This window comes from Chiloscyllium plagiosum, unplaced genomic scaffold (genome assembly GCF_037043375.1).
Source record: "Chiloscyllium plagiosum isolate Xiang-an unplaced genomic scaffold, Cpla_swu_hap1 HiC_scaffold_4, whole genome shotgun sequence".
NCBI classification, from domain to species: Eukaryota; Metazoa; Chordata; class Chondrichthyes; order Orectolobiformes; family Hemiscylliidae; genus Chiloscyllium; species Chiloscyllium plagiosum.
Window position 1 is genome coordinate 29,536,599 of NW_028270142.1, and position 17,378 is coordinate 29,553,976.

General features: G+C 42.7%; 1 protein-coding gene across 3 annotated transcripts in view; it reads left to right on the forward strand.

Annotated features, from left to right (window-relative positions):
- The window catches only part of reck (reversion-inducing-cysteine-rich protein with kazal motifs), a 187,003-nt gene that overhangs the window by 155,098 nt on the left and 14,527 nt on the right, over window positions 1–17,378 (forward strand). For all 3 annotated transcript variants that reach the window (XM_043688962.2, XM_043688961.2, XM_087986055.1), the window contains one exon: window positions 4,292–4,487. In XM_043688962.2, the coding sequence (XP_043544897.1) occupies window positions 4,292–4,487 (196 nt within the window). The remainder of the gene's footprint in view (window positions 1–4,291; window positions 4,488–17,378) is intronic.

A 17,378-nucleotide genomic window follows, 5' to 3' on the forward strand; every position in this document is an offset into this window, starting at 1 on the left:
GATAACCCATTTGGGCATACAGGGCGTTTCTTAGTTTACTGATGACAGAAAGCTTAAATGTTGTAAACATTGCGAAGGATAATAAGAGACGTCAGGAGGACTTGACAGACACAAATGAAAATTATTGCAGAATGAGGTGAAGTTGTGTATTTTGACAGGAAAATGTGGAGAGGCATTTTGAACTAAATGTTACTATTTTAAAGACTATACGGAGAGGCTGAATAGGTTGGGCTTCTTTCCCTGGAGAGCCTGAGGCTAAGTGGTGACCTCAGTGAGGTTTATAAAGTCATGAGGGGCATGGACAGGGTGAATAGCCAAAGTCTTTTTACCGAGGGTAGGGGAATCCAAAATTAGAGGGCATAGAATTAAAATGAGAGGGGAAAGATTTAAAATGGACCTTAGGGACAACATTTTCAAGCTGAGGGTGGTGCATGTATGGAACAAGCTGCAAGAGGAGGTGATGGAGGTAAGTACAATTTCAGCATTTAACAAGTATCTGGATAGGTACATGAATAGGAAGGGTTTAGAAAGAAATGGGCCAAATACTGGCAAATGGGATTAGATTAGTTTCGGATATCTGGTCAGCACATAACAAGTTGGATCAAAGGGTCTGTTTCTGTGCTGTCTGACACGATCTATTAAGGAACTTTTAAGAGTCTTTGAAGCTGTCAGGAGACATCTGTTTAAAAATGGAATACTCAGGATGCTTGGTTTTGTAAATAGAGGCATAGTATACAATTACAAAATCATGCTAAATGTGTAGAAAATGTTGAGTTTTCCTCATCCGACAGAAATTTACCTGTACTTCCAAACACGTCATCTGCTGTATCCGTTGCACCCGGTGTGGTCTCCTCTACACCGCGTAGACAGGATCCAGCTTGCGGATCGTTTCATAGAACATCTTTGGGACACCCGCACGAACCAACCTCACTGCCCCAAGGTCGAACACTTGAACTCCCTCTCCCACTCCACTAAGGACATGCAGATCTTGGGCCGCCTCCCTCGCCAAATCCTAACCACCTGAGGTCTGGAGGAAGAATGCCTTATCTTCCACCTTGGCACCCTGCAACCACATGGGCTCAATGTGAATTTTACCAGTTTCCTCATTTTCCCCCCCCCCACCTTATCACAGTCCCAAGCCTCTAACTCATACTGCCCTCTTGACCTGTCCATCTTTCTTCCTACCTATCCACTCCACCCTCCTCTCCAACCTATCACCTTCTCCCCCACCTTCATCTACCTACTACATTCCCACCTCCCTTTCCTCCCGAGCCCCACCCCCCTCCCATTGGTCTCTCAGGCCCCCTGGCCCACAAGCCTCATTCCTGATGAAGGGCCTATGCCCAGAAACATTGATTCGCCTGCTCCTTGGATGCTATCTGACCTGCTGTGCTTTTCTGGCACCACATTCTCAACTCTGATTTCCAGCATCTGCAGTCCTCACTTTCTCCAAAATGTTGATTCAGTCCCAACTGGAGTTTTGTGGCCAGTGCTGGGTACACGCTTTAGCGGAATGCCCAGGACTTTGATATGTTACAAAGGACATTTATGAGAATGGTGCTAGGAATAAAGGACTTCTGTACAGTGGACAGACTAGAGACACTGACATTGTTTTCCTTTAAAACAGCGATGATTAAGGGAAGATTTTATAGCAGTGTTCAAAATATTGAAGATTTAGATAAGATGAAATTGTTTCCATTGTCAGAAGACTCCAAAGGGCATAGGTTTAGGGTGAGAGGGGCAAGATATAAAAGAGACCTAAGGGGCAACGTTTTCACGCAGAGGGTGGTACGTGTATGGAATGAGCTGCCAGAGGATATGGTGGAAGCTGGTACAATTGCAACATTTAAGAGGTATTTGGATATGTATATGAATATGAAGGGTTTGGAGGGATATGGGCCCGGGTGCTGGCAGGTGGGACTAGATTGGGTTTGGGATATCTGGTCGGCATGGACGGGTTGGACCGAAGGGTCTGTTTTCATGCTGTACATCTCTATAACTCTATGACTCTAAGACTTAGTAACCAGATGATAAAGTATAAGGTAATCGTTAAGAGTAAAACGGAGTAACATGAAGAAAAAATGTTTTGCCCAGCTCATTGGTATAATCCAGGAAGCATTACTGAGAGGATAATGGAAACAATAACTTTCAAAGCAGAGCTGCTTAAATGATTAAAAAGGAAAAACAATGCTGGATTTTGTACAGAGAAGACACAGGAATAACTGAATAAACTTTCAAAAGCTGGCACACACCCATTGGTCAAACTTCATCACCTACACTATTCAGTGATTTAATGAGTTTTGCATTGTTAATGGACTAAAAAGATGATCAAGTCTAACAACAGCTGGAAGAAGAGTCACTGAACTGATGCTTGAGTTGGACAGATTATTGTATGAGATGGAAATGTGTTGCTGGAAAAGCGCAGCAGGTCAGGCAGCATCTAGGGAACAGGAGAATCGACGTTTCGGGCATTAGCCCTTCCTGAAGAAGAGCTAATGCCCGAAACGTCGATTCTCCTGTTCCCTAGATGCTGCCTGACCTGCTGCGCTTTTCCAGCAACACATTTCCATCTCTGATCTCCAGCATCTGCAGACCTCACTTTCTCCTCAAAGATTATTGTATGAGAAAAAGGTGAAGCAAATTGGGTCTGTACCGTTGGATTTTAAAAGAATAAGAAATTACCTTATTAAAATATGAGATCCTGGGGTGATTTAAGATGGATATTCCCCCTAGTTATGTGGGGCTGGGTTATTGGTATGGTGGGAAATGCAGTTTAAAAATACTATAGTCTAACTCCTGAGTATCTATTCAGCACACTTGCCTCTATCACCTCCAACTACACGTCCTAATTAAACTCCAAGTTCTGACCTGACACCCCACGATCCAATACCGTACCCCCCCTTTAGACTTGTTCACTGTGCCCTCATCCCTTTAACTAACTCCATACCCAACATTCCTTCACCCCTGTGACCTGGCACCCCTTCCCCAACTCCAGACCTGACCTTCCCCTTTGCTTGCACTGGATCTGAACCCCCACCCCACTTTAACCCTCCATGATCTGACTCCACCTCTCCTTTCCCCTGCACTAGACCCAAGACCCACATGCGTTCACTACCCTCGAGATGATGAAGGAATCATCAGAATGGACGTATGTATCGCGTTCCTGAAGGAGCCCTGGGTAGAATATCCTATGAGAATTGTAGAGCTGACTCTTTTTTGTGAGATTTCCACTCCTCAAAGTTTGGCCCAATGTGTCTCCCATTTAAGACCATGGTGAAGAGTAATTTCTTTACTGAAGGTCATTGATCGTTTGAAGGTTGCAAACAGCTCCTGTCGCCGAGGAGAGAGAAGGAGTCAGTAGACAGGGAATGGAGTTTGGAGTGGAAGCTGACAACAATGACTGACTGTCTTCTTGCCAGTTCAAAAATCATAAAGCTAATGTCGATAGAGAAAGAAAAATCTTCTGTTTCATGTTGTGCTCCTCGATTCCTCAAGACAATGTTTTAAAATTTAAATCAAAACAGAAACTCAGCAGCTCTGGCAGCATCTTTTGAGTGAAAGCAGCCTTAATGTTTCAGAACAGTTTCTGTTTTTGTTTCAGTTCTTTGTTTACAGTTCTTTGTTTTTTTTCTCTCTTGTATTTATTTAAATTTCTTTGTGTGTGAAAGTGCAATTACTGGAAAGACACTCCTCTTTCCACATGTAGCAGTTAAATAAAGGTCCAGATAATTATTCCTTGTGACCGTAGTTGAAGGAAACTGTTCACCAAGTCATTGAAACAAATTCCTTGCTCTTTTCTTAAATACTGGCAAAAGATTTTTTTTCCATTTATTCAAAAGAGCAATTTTGGGGTTGTTCAAAAGTCAGTACCTTTGTCAATATAGTACTGCCTCTGTGCTACAGTGAAGTGCTAATCTAACCTGTGTGGGGGTCAAGAGCTGAAGTGGGAAATGAATGCCTGACTTTCTGACTCCGGCGAGAATGCAAACTAAAGCTGACTCTTTAAATTGGAATGGTTGTTATAGGTGGTCTGTATGTCCATTATTACCTCTGTTCTGTGGTGGAATGGATATTAATTTCCAATCTTTAAAAATCCAGAAACGTCCAAAGGAAGTACTCAAACAGAACACCAACAGGGAAAGTGACAAGCCGTAATCTCAGTTATCAAGGCTACTTTTAATGTCCTTTTGTAATCACTTGCAGTTTTATTTGACAATTTATTTTTGCTTTGTTTTTCTGTAAATTCTAAAAATTCTTGTTCAAAAGAAAAATTCCATTTTGTTTTCAAAAGGTGTATTCCAAAACCAAAGGTTTGTCTGACTAGCATTGCCTTGCTTGAATGTGAACAGTACGAGTGTATCTCAAGATCAATGAGTTGTGAACTACTTCCAATTGAACCTGTTTGTGATACAGAAAATGTGGAACATGCCAATCAATGTGCCTTGTACCAAAGATCGAAAACATTGTCCTACGTGGGCCCGTGTCAGGTATGAATACACAGATTTCACTACCTCCAGGCATCTTTATTGCTGCCTGTACTTGTAGTTACTAATGAAGTGAGTCTGACTGACTAATGTAAGAAAATTTGGCCCTTGGCACTTTGGTGGCTACTTCAACCAGCTTAATGTAACACACCTACTTCACATGTGTTAGGCGTATCAGTTGGAGACGGACAGAAATTTTAGCAGGTGAGGTCATTCAATCTTAGCTGTTTTCCTAATTATTTCTGGAATGACGATAGCACTAAAAAAACACATTTCCCTTGGCCCTGGTGAATTCCCCATTGTAGAAGCCCGGAAGTGTAATTGAGTCCAAAATATACTTGCACCTTTCTGGCTCCTGAGCACCTTTAGAGTGTTAAGAGTCCTGATAATTAAGCTTCAATACACTGTATTACCTCTGTAGCACTTTCCTATTTCTGTCAAACTTTAAAACTTTGTTATACTTCATTAACTTGACTGAGTTATTTTCATTTTAAATGTTTTTACATTGTGCTTCACCTGAAATTGTCATTTATTATACTTCTGTCTTAGTTACAGCTATCAAATACTGGGTTGCCCAAGATTGTCTGAAATTTGCACTGTCCTTTTTAAAAAAAAACACAAATGTATATGCCTCTAAGTACAGCTAATGCATTCCTTATACTGCATTAGAGGTTAAGGTGTGGGAGCTAGAGTAGGTCATTTGGACTTGAGCCTATTCTGCCATTCAAATTAATGGCTGATCTTCTATCTCAAATCCACTTTCCTTCACTATTCCTGTATCCTTTAGTTCCCAAAAATATTAAATTTTGATTGAATGAATTCAATAACGTATCATCCACAGCATTCTGGAATGCAGAATTCTAAAGATTGGCAACCTTTTGAGTAAAGATATTTCTCCTTACCTTAGTTTTAAGTAGTCAACTTGATTTTAAGACTGACCCCATGTTTTTCTCCCTTAAGAACTTATCTTGTTGCAGTTAAATCAGCTCTCATTCTTTAAAAAACTCCTTGCTTAAGCTTTTCATCCCAGGAACCGATCTAATGAACCTTGGCTGCACTCTCTTTGGTGCGAATGCATCTGTTCTTGGGTAAAGAAACCAAAAAATCATACAATAGTTCAGATGTGGTCCCTATCAGTACCCTATGTAATTATAGTAAAGTTCCTTTACAACATACCATTGATATTTGTAATTGACCATATATATTATATGTAGGCAGATGTGGGTACTGCAGATGCTGGAGATTAGAGTCAAAGATAAGAGTGGTGCTGGAAAAGCACAGCAGGTAAGGCGGCATCCGAGGAACAGGAAAATCGCTGCTTTGTCTGAATTCGCTGCTTTGTCGGATGCTGCCTGACCTGCTATGCTTTTCCAGCAACATTCTAATCTTGACTCCTATATATATTTGATTGTAAGCATTTTCTAATCTCTTAGCATCCAAACAATATTCAACATTTTTATTCTTCCACTGGTGGAGGGTTGTTTATTAGATTGGAGGACTGCAACTGGCGGCATTCCACAGGGATCGGTACAGGATCACTTTTGTTTGTAATTTATATAAACTATTTGGATTAGCATATGGGAAACATGGCTAGTAAGCTTACAGATGACACCAAAATTGGTGGCATAGTGGACAGTGAAGAAGGTTATCTAAGATTACAAAGATTTTGATAAATTGGGTCATAGGCTCAGGAGTGGCAGGTGGATTTTAATTTGGATAATTGCAAGGTATTGCATTTTGGAAAAATAAATAAAGGCAGGACACATACAATTAATGATAGGGTCCTGGGTGGTGTTGCAGAACAGAGACCTAGGGGTTCAATACATAATTCTTTGAAATTTGCATCACAGGTTGGTTCAGAAGGCGTTTGGCACAGTTGCTTTCATTGCATAGATCTTTAAGTATAGGAGTTGGGACGTCATGTTGAAGTTGTATAGGACATTGGTGAGGCCTCATCTGGAACTGTGTGCAGGTCTGATAGTCCTGTTATAGGAATTTATTATTAAATTGGAGAAGGTTCAGAAAAGATTTACCAGGATGTTGCTGGGACTGGAGGGTTTGAGCTATAAAAATAGGCTGGGACTTCTTATACTGGAGTATAGGAGCTTGAGGAGAGACCTTATAGAGGTTTGTCAGCTCAGCGAGCAAACCTACATCCAGAACCTCAACTTGAGCTACAAATCTTCTCAAAACTCGCTAACATGGGGACTAATTTGATCTGGTAAGATCTTACAGACAGCAGTGTGATAATTTGTTTGTGTGATGTTGATTTTGGGATAAATATTGCCCAAGAAACGAGTGATAACTCTCCTGATCTTCAGAATCTTTTAAATCCATCCTAGAAGCTAGAGAGATTCTCGGTTTAAATTCTGAATTGAATGACAGCTTCTCAGACACTGCAACATTCTCTCAGAGGCAAAAATAGAGATTGCTGAGAGCTCAGCAGGTGTGGCAACTGAGGAGGTTCTCAGGAAGGGTCAGTTGACCCAGAATGTTAATTCTGATTTCTCTCCACAGATACTGCCAGACCTGCTGAGCTTTTCCAGCGGTTTCTGTTTTTGTCTCTGATTTACAGTATCCACGGTTCTTTCAGTTTTTTTTAAACATTCTCTCAGTACAGTACTTGGTGTATCACTCTGAATTCTTAGTGCTCAAGTGGAAAGAGACGCAGGTCACAACCTTCTGACTGAACCAACAACCTCCTGACTCAGGGAAGTCCTGTGGTATTAATCTTAATGGAATAATCCCAGAATGGAGAGGATATGGAGAGGAATTGAGAGGAGAATGGACTTTCTCGTCAAAACGAAGAAGGCAGCTTACGTAAGGTGGAGGAAGCAAGAGTCTAGCACAGCTTTAGAGGATTACAGGCTTGCTAGAAAAGAGCTCAGAAATGGACTGAGGAGAGCCAGGAGGGGGCACGAAAAAGGCTTGGCAGGAAGGATTAGGGAGAACCCAAAGGCATTTTACTCATATATGAGGAATAAGAGAATGATCAGGGAGAAGGTAGGGCCGATCAGGGAGAGCGGAGGGAACTTGTGCATGGAGCTTGAGCAGATCGGGGAAGCCCTAAATGAGTTTCTTGCTTCGGTTTTCACTAAGGAAGGGGACCTTGTTGTGAATGAGAACTTTGAGGTGCTGGGAAATACGCTTGAACAGATCAAGATTAATGAAGTTGACGTGCTGGAAATTTTGGCAAACATTAAGATTGATTAGTCCCCAGGGCCAGACCAGATTTATCTTAGGTTGCTTCGGGAAGCGAGAAAGGAGATTGCTAAGCCGCTGACGAAGATCTTTGCCTCCTCACTCTCCACAGGAATCGTACCAGAGGATTGGAGGGAGGCGAATGTTGTTCTTCTTTTCACGAAGGGGAGCAGGGAAATCCCTGGCAATTACAAACCAGTCAGCCTTATGTCTGTGGTCAGCAAGGTTTTGGAAAGAATTCTGAGGGATAGGATTTATAACTATTTGGAAAAGCATAGGGTGATTATAGACAATAAGTGCAGGAGTGGGCCATTTGGCCCTTCGAGCCAGAACAACCATTCATTATGATCATGGCTGATCATCCACAATCAATATCCTGTTCCAGCCTTATCCCCATAACCCTTGATTCCACTATCTTTAAGAGCTCTACCCATCTTTTTCTTGAAGGTATCCAGATTCTTGCCCTCCACTGCCTTCTGGGGCAGAGCATTCCATGTATCCACCACTCTCTGGGTGAAGATGTTTTTCCTCAACTCTGTTCTAAATGGCGTACCCCTAATCTTTAAACTATCTTTAAATTTTAAAGGCAATCAGCATGGCTTTGTGAGGGGCAGGTCATGTCTCAGAAATCTTATTGAATTCTTTGAGGAGTTGACAAGACAGGCCGACGAAGGTTGAGCAGTGGATGTGCTGTATATGGACTTCAGCAAGGCATTTGATAAGGTTCCCTGTGGTAGGCTCATTCATAAAGTCAGGAGGTATGGGATACAAGGAGATTTGGCTGTCTGGATTCAGAATTGGAGACAGAAGGCGGAGAGCAGTTGTAACTGGAAAGTATTCTGCCTGAGGTGAGTGTTGAATGGGGTCCCGCAGGGCTCTGTTCTTGGGCTCTTTGTCGTTTGTCTTGGGCTCTTTGTCGTTGTCTTGTTCTCTGCTCTTTATCGTTTTTATAAATGACTTGGTTGAGGGGTGGGTTAGTAAATTTGCCGATGACACAAAGGTTGTGGAGGTGTTGTCGATAGTATTGAGGGCTACTACAGGCTACAGCGCGACATAGACAGGATGTAGAGCTGGGCTAAGGGATGGCAGATGGAGTTCAACCTGGATGAATGCAAAGTGATACATTTTGGAAGGTTGAACTTGAATGCTGAATATAAGATTAAAGACAGGATTCTTGGCAGTGTGGAGGAACAGCGGGATCTTGGTGTTATAGATCCCTCAAAGTTGCCACCCAAGTGGATAGGGTTGTTAAGAAAACATGTGATGTTTTGACTTTCAAGTTTAAGAGCCGCAAGGTTTTGCTACAGCTCTACAAGTCCCTGTTGAGACCACACTTGGAATATTGTGTCCAGTTCTGGTTGCCCTACTATAGGAAAGATATGGAGGCTTTGGAGAGGGTGCAAAGGAGCCTTACCAGGATGCTGCCTGAACTGGAGGGCTTGTCTTACAAGACAGGTTGACTAAGCTTGGACTTTTCTCTCTGGAGTGAAAGAGGAAGAGAGGTGACTTAATTGAGGTATACAAGATAATAAGCGGTATGGATAGAGTCGATGGCCAGAGACTTTTCCCCCGGGCAGAATTGACTGCCACAAGGGGTCATAGTTTTAAGGTGTTAGGAGGAAGGTATAGAGGAGATATTAGAGGTAGGTTCTTTATGCAGAGAGTTGTGAATGCATGGAATGCGTTGCCAGTGGTGGTGACAGAAGCAGAGTTATTGGGGACATTTAAGCGACTGCTGGACATGCACATGGATAGCAGTGAGTTGAGGGGTGCTTAGGTTAGGTTATTTTATTTTAGATTAGGAATAATCCTCGGTACAACATCGTGGGCTGAAGGGCCTTTTTTGTGCTGTACTTTTCTATGTTCAATGTTGTATATTGCTCAGATACAAGTCTTATCAGTCGAGTGTTATCCAGTCTGAATTTACATTTTGTGGCAACTATGCTTTCACCTGACTCACCTCATTACATTTGGACGTGAAGGAGTTGATAACTAGTACATCTACAGGGCACACAGCCTGACCCACTGTCCAGATTCCAGTAGTTTAGAGCACAGCGATTGCAGCTCTGGCCAATCACATTAGGCAGACAGGAGCACTGGCCTGTGCTTCGATCACATGCACACTCGTCCTTTGATGGGCACTGATCAGGCCTGGTACCCAGATGATTGCAGGTACATTCTGTGCCAAGTAGCAAAAAGCATTACTTAGTAAAAGCAATGGAGTAAAAAGCTATCAATTAATTATCTCATTTTTACTCAACTTAAAACGTTCATTTTACAATTTGTCGCATGTTACAAATATATTGGTCCCGAACCTGAATAGAATGAGACACCTCAGAACATTTTCAGGAAGTTAGGAACAGAAAGGAAATTGCTGGAGAAACTCAGCTGGTCTGGAGGCATCTGGCAGCAATAAGATTTAAGGATTGAAGAAGAAACAGAAATGGTGGAGCAGGAAATAGGCTGATTTAGACTCAAGTCAGGTGCAGGCAGAAAATCAAAGAGAGGGAAAGAAAAATTTACTTAAGAAACAGGAGAAAAGTAGAGTGACACTGCAGGAACATGAGTTATATTGTCAAGTTCGAGCCCTAACTTTCTGCGATGATGGGTAAAGTTTGTCCAGTTGCCATAATCTTCCCTGATCAGATGGCTGCTTTCTCAATAGAATAGTGGTTTAAGCTGAGGGTCACCACACCCCAGACGAGGAGAAAGGTTGAGAGTTTTTCACAGTAACCTGAGTTGTCAATATATAAACACTGCAATTTCTTGGAATTCACAGGAAAGTTTTCATAGATTTCATAGAATCCCTATAGTGTGGAAACAGGCCCTTCGGCCCATCATGTCCACACCGACTCTCCAAAGAGTATCCCATCCAGACCCATTCCGCTATTACTCTACATTTACCCCTGACTAATGTACCAACACCCCTGAAACACTATGGGCCATGATGACAAGCTCCCATTTTCATGAGGGTAACAGCGGAATGGCACAAATTGTCAAGGAATTTGTGGTAATTCTTGAGTTATAAATCTAACTTTGTTGCCATAAATTGCTGGATGATGACCTGGTTTAGTCATAGAAGACAGAAGGTAGTGGTGGAAGGGTGTTTTTCAGAGTGGAGACCAGTAACTAGTGGTGTTCTGTAGCAATTAATTTTAGTTCGTCTGTTATTTGTAGTTCAGTCAGTTCTACTATAATGCAGTAGTTCTGTCCTCATGCAATCCCATGTTATAAGAAAATCGTGTAAAGCAGCAAACTAATTGGACTGGAATCACATTATAACCAATACACAGAGTGCACAGAAGGCTAACCAGCATGTTGCCTGGTCCCAAGGGTGTTGGTTATGAAGAAAGGTTAAAAAGACTAGGATTGTTTTCACTAGAAAGACAGTGGCTACGAAGAGATCCGATAGAGGTCTACATAATTATAAGAGGCATAGATAGTGGGGATATTCAGAGGGTTTTTCCCAAGGTTGAACTTTCAATTACAAAGGGGCATAGGTTCAAGGTGAGAGGGGGAAAGTTTAAGGGAGATATGTGAGGGATGTTTTTCACACAGAGAGTGATAGGAGCCTGGAACACACTGACAGGAGAGGGGATGGAAGCAGGCATATAGGTGCATCTGGATGATTATGTGCAGAGTGAGGGAATAGAGGGATACGGACTGAATAAGGGCAAAAGGTGTGTTTTTTGGTTTAGAGCACGATGATCAGCACAGGCTTGGAGGGCCGAAGGGCCTATTCCTGTACTGTACTTCTCTTTTGTTCCTTATGTTCTTTTATGACAGATTATTAAGTATAATATTAATAGATAATACCATTGAAGTTCGTGAACTGGGGAATAAATTTACATAGGAGAAAGTGAAGGCTGGAGATCAGAGCTTAAAAATGTGTTGCTGGAAAAGCGCAGCAGGTCAGGCAGCATCAAAGGAGCAGGAGAATCGATGTTTCGGGCATAAGCCCTTCTTCAGGACAAGAAGGGCTTATGCCCGAAACGTCAATTCTCCTGCTCCTTTGATGCTGCCTGACCTGCTCCGCTTTTCCAGCAACACATTTTTTAGCAATAAATTTAGATAGAACAAAAAAAACCCTTTGGTGTACCATGCTTTTGGTAGCTTTCTTTTTGTCACCTGTAGGGCATGGGCATCGCTGGCTGGCCAGCATTTACTACCTGTCACTAAATACCTGTGAGAGGGTGAGCTGCCTACCTGACCCGCTGCAGTCTATCTTAGAGAGGGAATTCCAATATTTTGACCCAGTGACACTGAAGGAATGATGATATATTTCCAAGTCAGGATGGTGAGTGACATGGATAGAGCAGGGACAGGAATGGCAGTTGCAGGTTCCGGGATTCAGATGTTTCAGTAGGAACAGAGAGGATGGTAAAAGAGGGGGCGGTGTGGCATTGTTGATCAGGGACAATATTACAGTTGTAGAAAGGATGTTTGGGGACTCGTTAACTGAGGTAGTATGGGCTGAGGTTAGAAACAGGAATGGAGAAGTCACCATGCTGGGAGTTTTCTATAGGCCCCCCGAATAGTCCCAGAAATGTAGAGAAAGGATATCAAACATGATTCTCAATAAGAGTGAGAGAGGCAGGGTAGTTGTCATGGGGGACTTCAACTATCCAAATATTGACTGGGAACATTACAGTACGAGTACTATAGATGGGTCAGTTTTTGTCCATTGTGTGCAGGAGGGCTTCCTGACACAGTATGTAGATAGAGCCGAAAATGTGTTGCCGGAAAAGCGCAGCAGGTCAGGCAGCATCCAAGGAGCAGGAGAATCAACGTTTCGGGCATGAGCCTTTCTTCAGGAATGAGGAAAGTGTGTCCAGCAGGCTAAGATAAAAGGTAGGGAGGAGTGTCTTGGGGGAGGGGCGTTGGAAATGTGATCGGTGGAAGGAGGTCAAGGTGAGGGTGATAGGCCGGAGTGGGGTGGGGGCGGAGAGGTCAGGAAGAAGATTGCGGGTTAGTAGGGTGGTGTTGAGTTTGAGGGTTGGGACTGAGACAAGGTGGGGGGAGGGGAAATGAGGAAACTGGAGAAATCTGATTTCATCCCTTGTGGTTGGAGGGTTCCTAGGCGAAAGATGAGGCGCTCTTCCTCCAGCCGTCGTGTTGCTATTGTCTGACGATGGAGGAGTCCAAGGACCTGCATGTCCTTGGTGGAGTTGGAGCGGGAGTTGAAGTGTTGAGCCACGGGGTGGTTGGGTTGGTTGGTCCAGGTGTCCCAGAGGTGTTCTCTGAAACATTCCGCAAGTAGGCGGCCTGTCTCCCCAATATAGAGGAGGCCACATCGGGTGCAGCGGATGCAGTAAATGATGTGTGTGGAGGTGCAGGTGAATTTGTGGCGGATATGGAAGGATCCCTTGGGGCCTTGGAGGGAAGTAAGGGGTGGGGGGGAGGTGTGGGCGCAAGTTTTGCATTTCTTGCGGTTGCAGGGGAAGGTGCCGGGAGTGGAGGTTGGGTTGGTGGGGGGTGTGGACCTGACGAGGGAGTCACGGAGGGAGTGGTCTTTTTGGAACGCTGATAGGGGAGGGGAGGGAAATATATCCCTGGTGGTGGGGTCCATTTGCAGGTGATGGAAATGACGACGGATGATACGATGTATATGGAGGTTGGTGGGGTGGTAGGTGAGGCGATTGGAGGGGCGGGGCTCAAGGGTGGAGGAGCGGGAAGTGGAGGAGATGCGGTGGAGAGCATCGTCGATCACAGCTGGGGGGGAATTGCGGTCTTTGAAGAAGGAGGCCATCTGGGTTGTACGGTATTGGAACTGGTCCTCCTGGGAGCAGATGCGGTGCAGACAATATTACAGATGTAATATGTAGACAGGCCTAGAAGGGGCAAAGCCACTTTAGATTTAGTACTGGGTAACGAGCCTGGCCAGGTGTTAGACTTGGAAGTAGGTGAGCACTTTGGAGACAGCGATCACAATTCTGTCAGGTTTACTTTAGTGATGGAAAGGGATAGGTTTACTCCACCGAGCAAGAGTTACAGCTGGGGGAAGGGAAATTACGATGCAATTAGAAAAGATTTAGGAAGCGTAGAATGGGGAAGGAAACTGCAAGGGATGAGTACATTAAAAGTGTGGAGCTTAGTCAAGGGAAAGCTCCTGTGTGTCCTAGATAAGTATGTACCTGTCAGGCAGAGAAGAAGATATAAAATGCGTGAGCCGTGGTTTACTAAGGAAGTGGAATCCCTGGTCAAGAAGAAGAAGAAGAAGGCTTATGTTAGGACAAAATGTGAAAACTTAGTTAAGGTGCTTGAGGGTTACAAGGAAGTCAGGAAAGACCTAAAAAGAGAACTCAGAAGAGCCAGGAGGAGACATGAGAAGTTGTTGGCGGATAGGATCAGGGTTAACCCAAAGGCTTTCCATAGGTATGTCAGGAATAAAAGAATGACGAGAGTTAAATTAGGGCCAATCAAGGATAATAGTGGGAAGTTGTGTGTGGAGTCAGAGGAGATACGGGAAGCACTAAATAAATATTTTTCGACAGTGTTCACTCTAGAAAATGAAAATGTTGGCGAGGAAGATATAGAGATACTTGCATCTAGACGAGAAGAGATTGAGGCTCACAAGGAAGAGGTATTAGAAATACTGCAGTGTGTGAAAATAGACAAGTCCCCTGGGCCAGATGGGGTCTATCCTAGGATCCTCTGGGAAGCAAGCCTTTGGCATTGATATTCAAATCATCATTGTCTACAGGAATAGTGCCTGAGGACTGGAGGATAGCAAATGTGGTTCCCTTGTTCAAAAAGGGTAGTAGAGACAACCCTGGTAATTACAGACCAGTTGGAAAAGGTTATAAGAGATAGGATTTATAACCATCTAGAAAAGAATAATCTGACCAGGGACAGTCAGCACGGTTTTGTGAAGGGTAGGTCGTGCCTAACGAATCTTATTGAGTTTTTTGACCAAACGGGTAGATGAGAGTAAACCAGTTGATGTGGTGTATATGGATTTCAGCAAGGCATTCGATAAGGTTCCCAATAGTAGGCTATTGTACAAAATGTGGAGGAATGGGATTGTGGGAGATATCGCAGTTTGGATCAGTAATTGGCTTGCTCAAAGAAAACAGAGGGTTGTAGTTGATGGAACAAGTTCATCTTGGTGTCCAGTTACTAGTGGCATACCGCAAGGGTCGGTGTTGGGTCCACTGCTGTTCGTCATTTTTATAAACTACCTGGATGAGGGCTTAGAAGGGTGGGTTAGTAAATTTGCGGACGACACTAAGGTCGATGGAGTTGTGGATAGTAACGAAGGATGTAGTAGGTTGCAGAGAGACATAGATAGGATGCAGAGCTGGGCTGAGAGGTGACAGATGGAGTTTAATGAGGACAAGTGTGAGGTGATACACTTGGACGGAGTAATCGGAATGCAAAGTACTGGGCTAATCGTAAGATTCTTGGGAGTGCAGATGAGCAGAGAGATACGGTGTCCATGTACACAAATCCCTGAAAGTTGCCACCCAGATTAACAGGGTTGTTAAGAAGGCATACAATGTCTTGGCCTTTATTAATAGAGGGACTGAGTTCTGGAACCAGGAGGTTATGCTGCAGCTGTACAAAGCTCTGGTATGGCCACGCTTGGAGTATTGTGTACAGTTCTGGTCACCGCATTATAAGAAGGATGTGGAAGCTTTGGAAAGGGTGCAGAGGAGATTTACTAGGATGTTGCCTGGTATGGAATGAATGTCTTACGAGGAAAAGCTGAGGGCCTTGAGGCTGTTCTCGTTAGAGAGAAGAAGGTTGAGAGGTGACATACAAGATAGTCAGAGAGTAAGATAGGGTGGACAGGGAGAGCCTTTTTCCAAGTATGGGGGTGGCAAACACAAGGGGACACAACTATAAAGTGAGGAGAGATAGGTATAAGACAGATGTCAGAGGTAGTTTCTTTACTCAGAGTAGTAAGAGTATGGAATGCTTTGCCTGCAATGGTAGTAGATTCGCCAAGTTTAAGTGCATTTAAGTCGTCATTGGACAGGCATATGGACTTACATGGAATAGTGTAGATGGGATGGGCTTCAGATTAGTATGACAGGGCGGCGCAACATCGAAAGCCGAAGGGACTGTACTGCACTGTAATATTCTATGTTCTATAGATGAGGTTAATAGCAAGTATATTTTTCCTACGGTGCGAGTGTTCAAAACTAGGAGACATATTTTTAAGGTGAGAGGAGAAAGTTTTAAAAAAGCACCTGAGGGGCAACTTCTTTACACCCAGTAGTTCGATTGTGGTAAGAACTGCCAGAGGAAATGGTGATATAGATACAGCTCAAACATTTAAAAGACATTTGGATAGGTACGTGAATAGGACAGGTTTAGAAGGATATGGGCTGAGCACAGACAAGTGGGGCTAGTTTAATTTGGGAACATGTTTGGTGAGGACTAGTTGGATCGAAGGGTCTCTTTTCATGTTACGTGATTCTATGACCTTACATCTATATTCAGAGTGCCCAATCTGTGTAAATCGCTTTGCAACCTAAAGGTACTTGTTAATTTGTATTGACAAATGTTGTTGCTCAGTACCCTCATCAAAGTCATTGATTGTAAATAGCTGATGTTCAAATGCTGATCCTTATGATACTCTGGTTACAATCAGCCAACCTGAAAACGTCCTTTTACTACTCCTTTTTCTGATTATTAACTATTGTTCAATCCCATGAATCTGAATTATCTATACTAACCATTTGTGTGGTACCTTTTTTGCAAACCAAATGTACTATATCCAGTCATTACAATGTCTTCAAAAAAACTGCACATTTATCAAACACCAGTTCCCTTTCATAAATCCATGTTGACCATGTTTAATCATATTAAGATTTTCTAAATGCTCTGTTATCATATCTGCATTACAGATATAAAAATATCAAACTTATTACTGGTATGTTATTTGTTTCCTCTCTCTCCCTTGTTTCTTATAGAGCTGTGCTATGTTACCAATTCTTAGTAACTGTTCTAGAACTTAGGGAATTCTAAAGGATCAAAAGTGCATCCAACATCTCTGCAGGTATCTCTTTTAAAACCTTCGGATGCAGATCATCGGGTCACAATTCAGTCTTTATTATTCCTCTGGTATTCATATATGTCAATTTAAGTTCCTCCATATTGCTAGACCTTGGTTCCCCATTATTCCAGAATACTTTATTCCCTTTTGTGTGAAGGCAGATGTAGTATTTGTTTCCTTATCCCCTGGTATAAATCTCCTGTTTCTAATTGGTTCACACCTAGTTTTAAATGATCTCTCATGCCTGTAAAACTGTTTTATAATTTTTATTTTTATGTCTCTTGCTAATCTATTCTCCTATTCTTTTCTCTTTCCTCAGCAGTCTCTTGACCCTTTGCTGACATCTGCTTAATGCTCACTCATAGCATTCTTTTTAAGAACATTAAACCTCTTCCTTTGATCTATTGCTACTTTTAGTTCATCTTGTTAGCCATTATTAAACATGTTATATGTTGGGCTTGTTATATCTTAAAGAAACATTTATTTATTGCAATCTATTATTTCTATGGTCATACCTTTTAATGCAGTTTCCCTATTTACCTTCATCAATTCAGTCATCATAACTACATAACTTACTTCCTTCAATTTATGTTCCTAGTTTTAACTAAATCACTACAAAATGCTATCATTATTGTATCATTCTTTCTCAGACACCACTTTAAGGGTCATTATTTGACTCCTTTCGGACA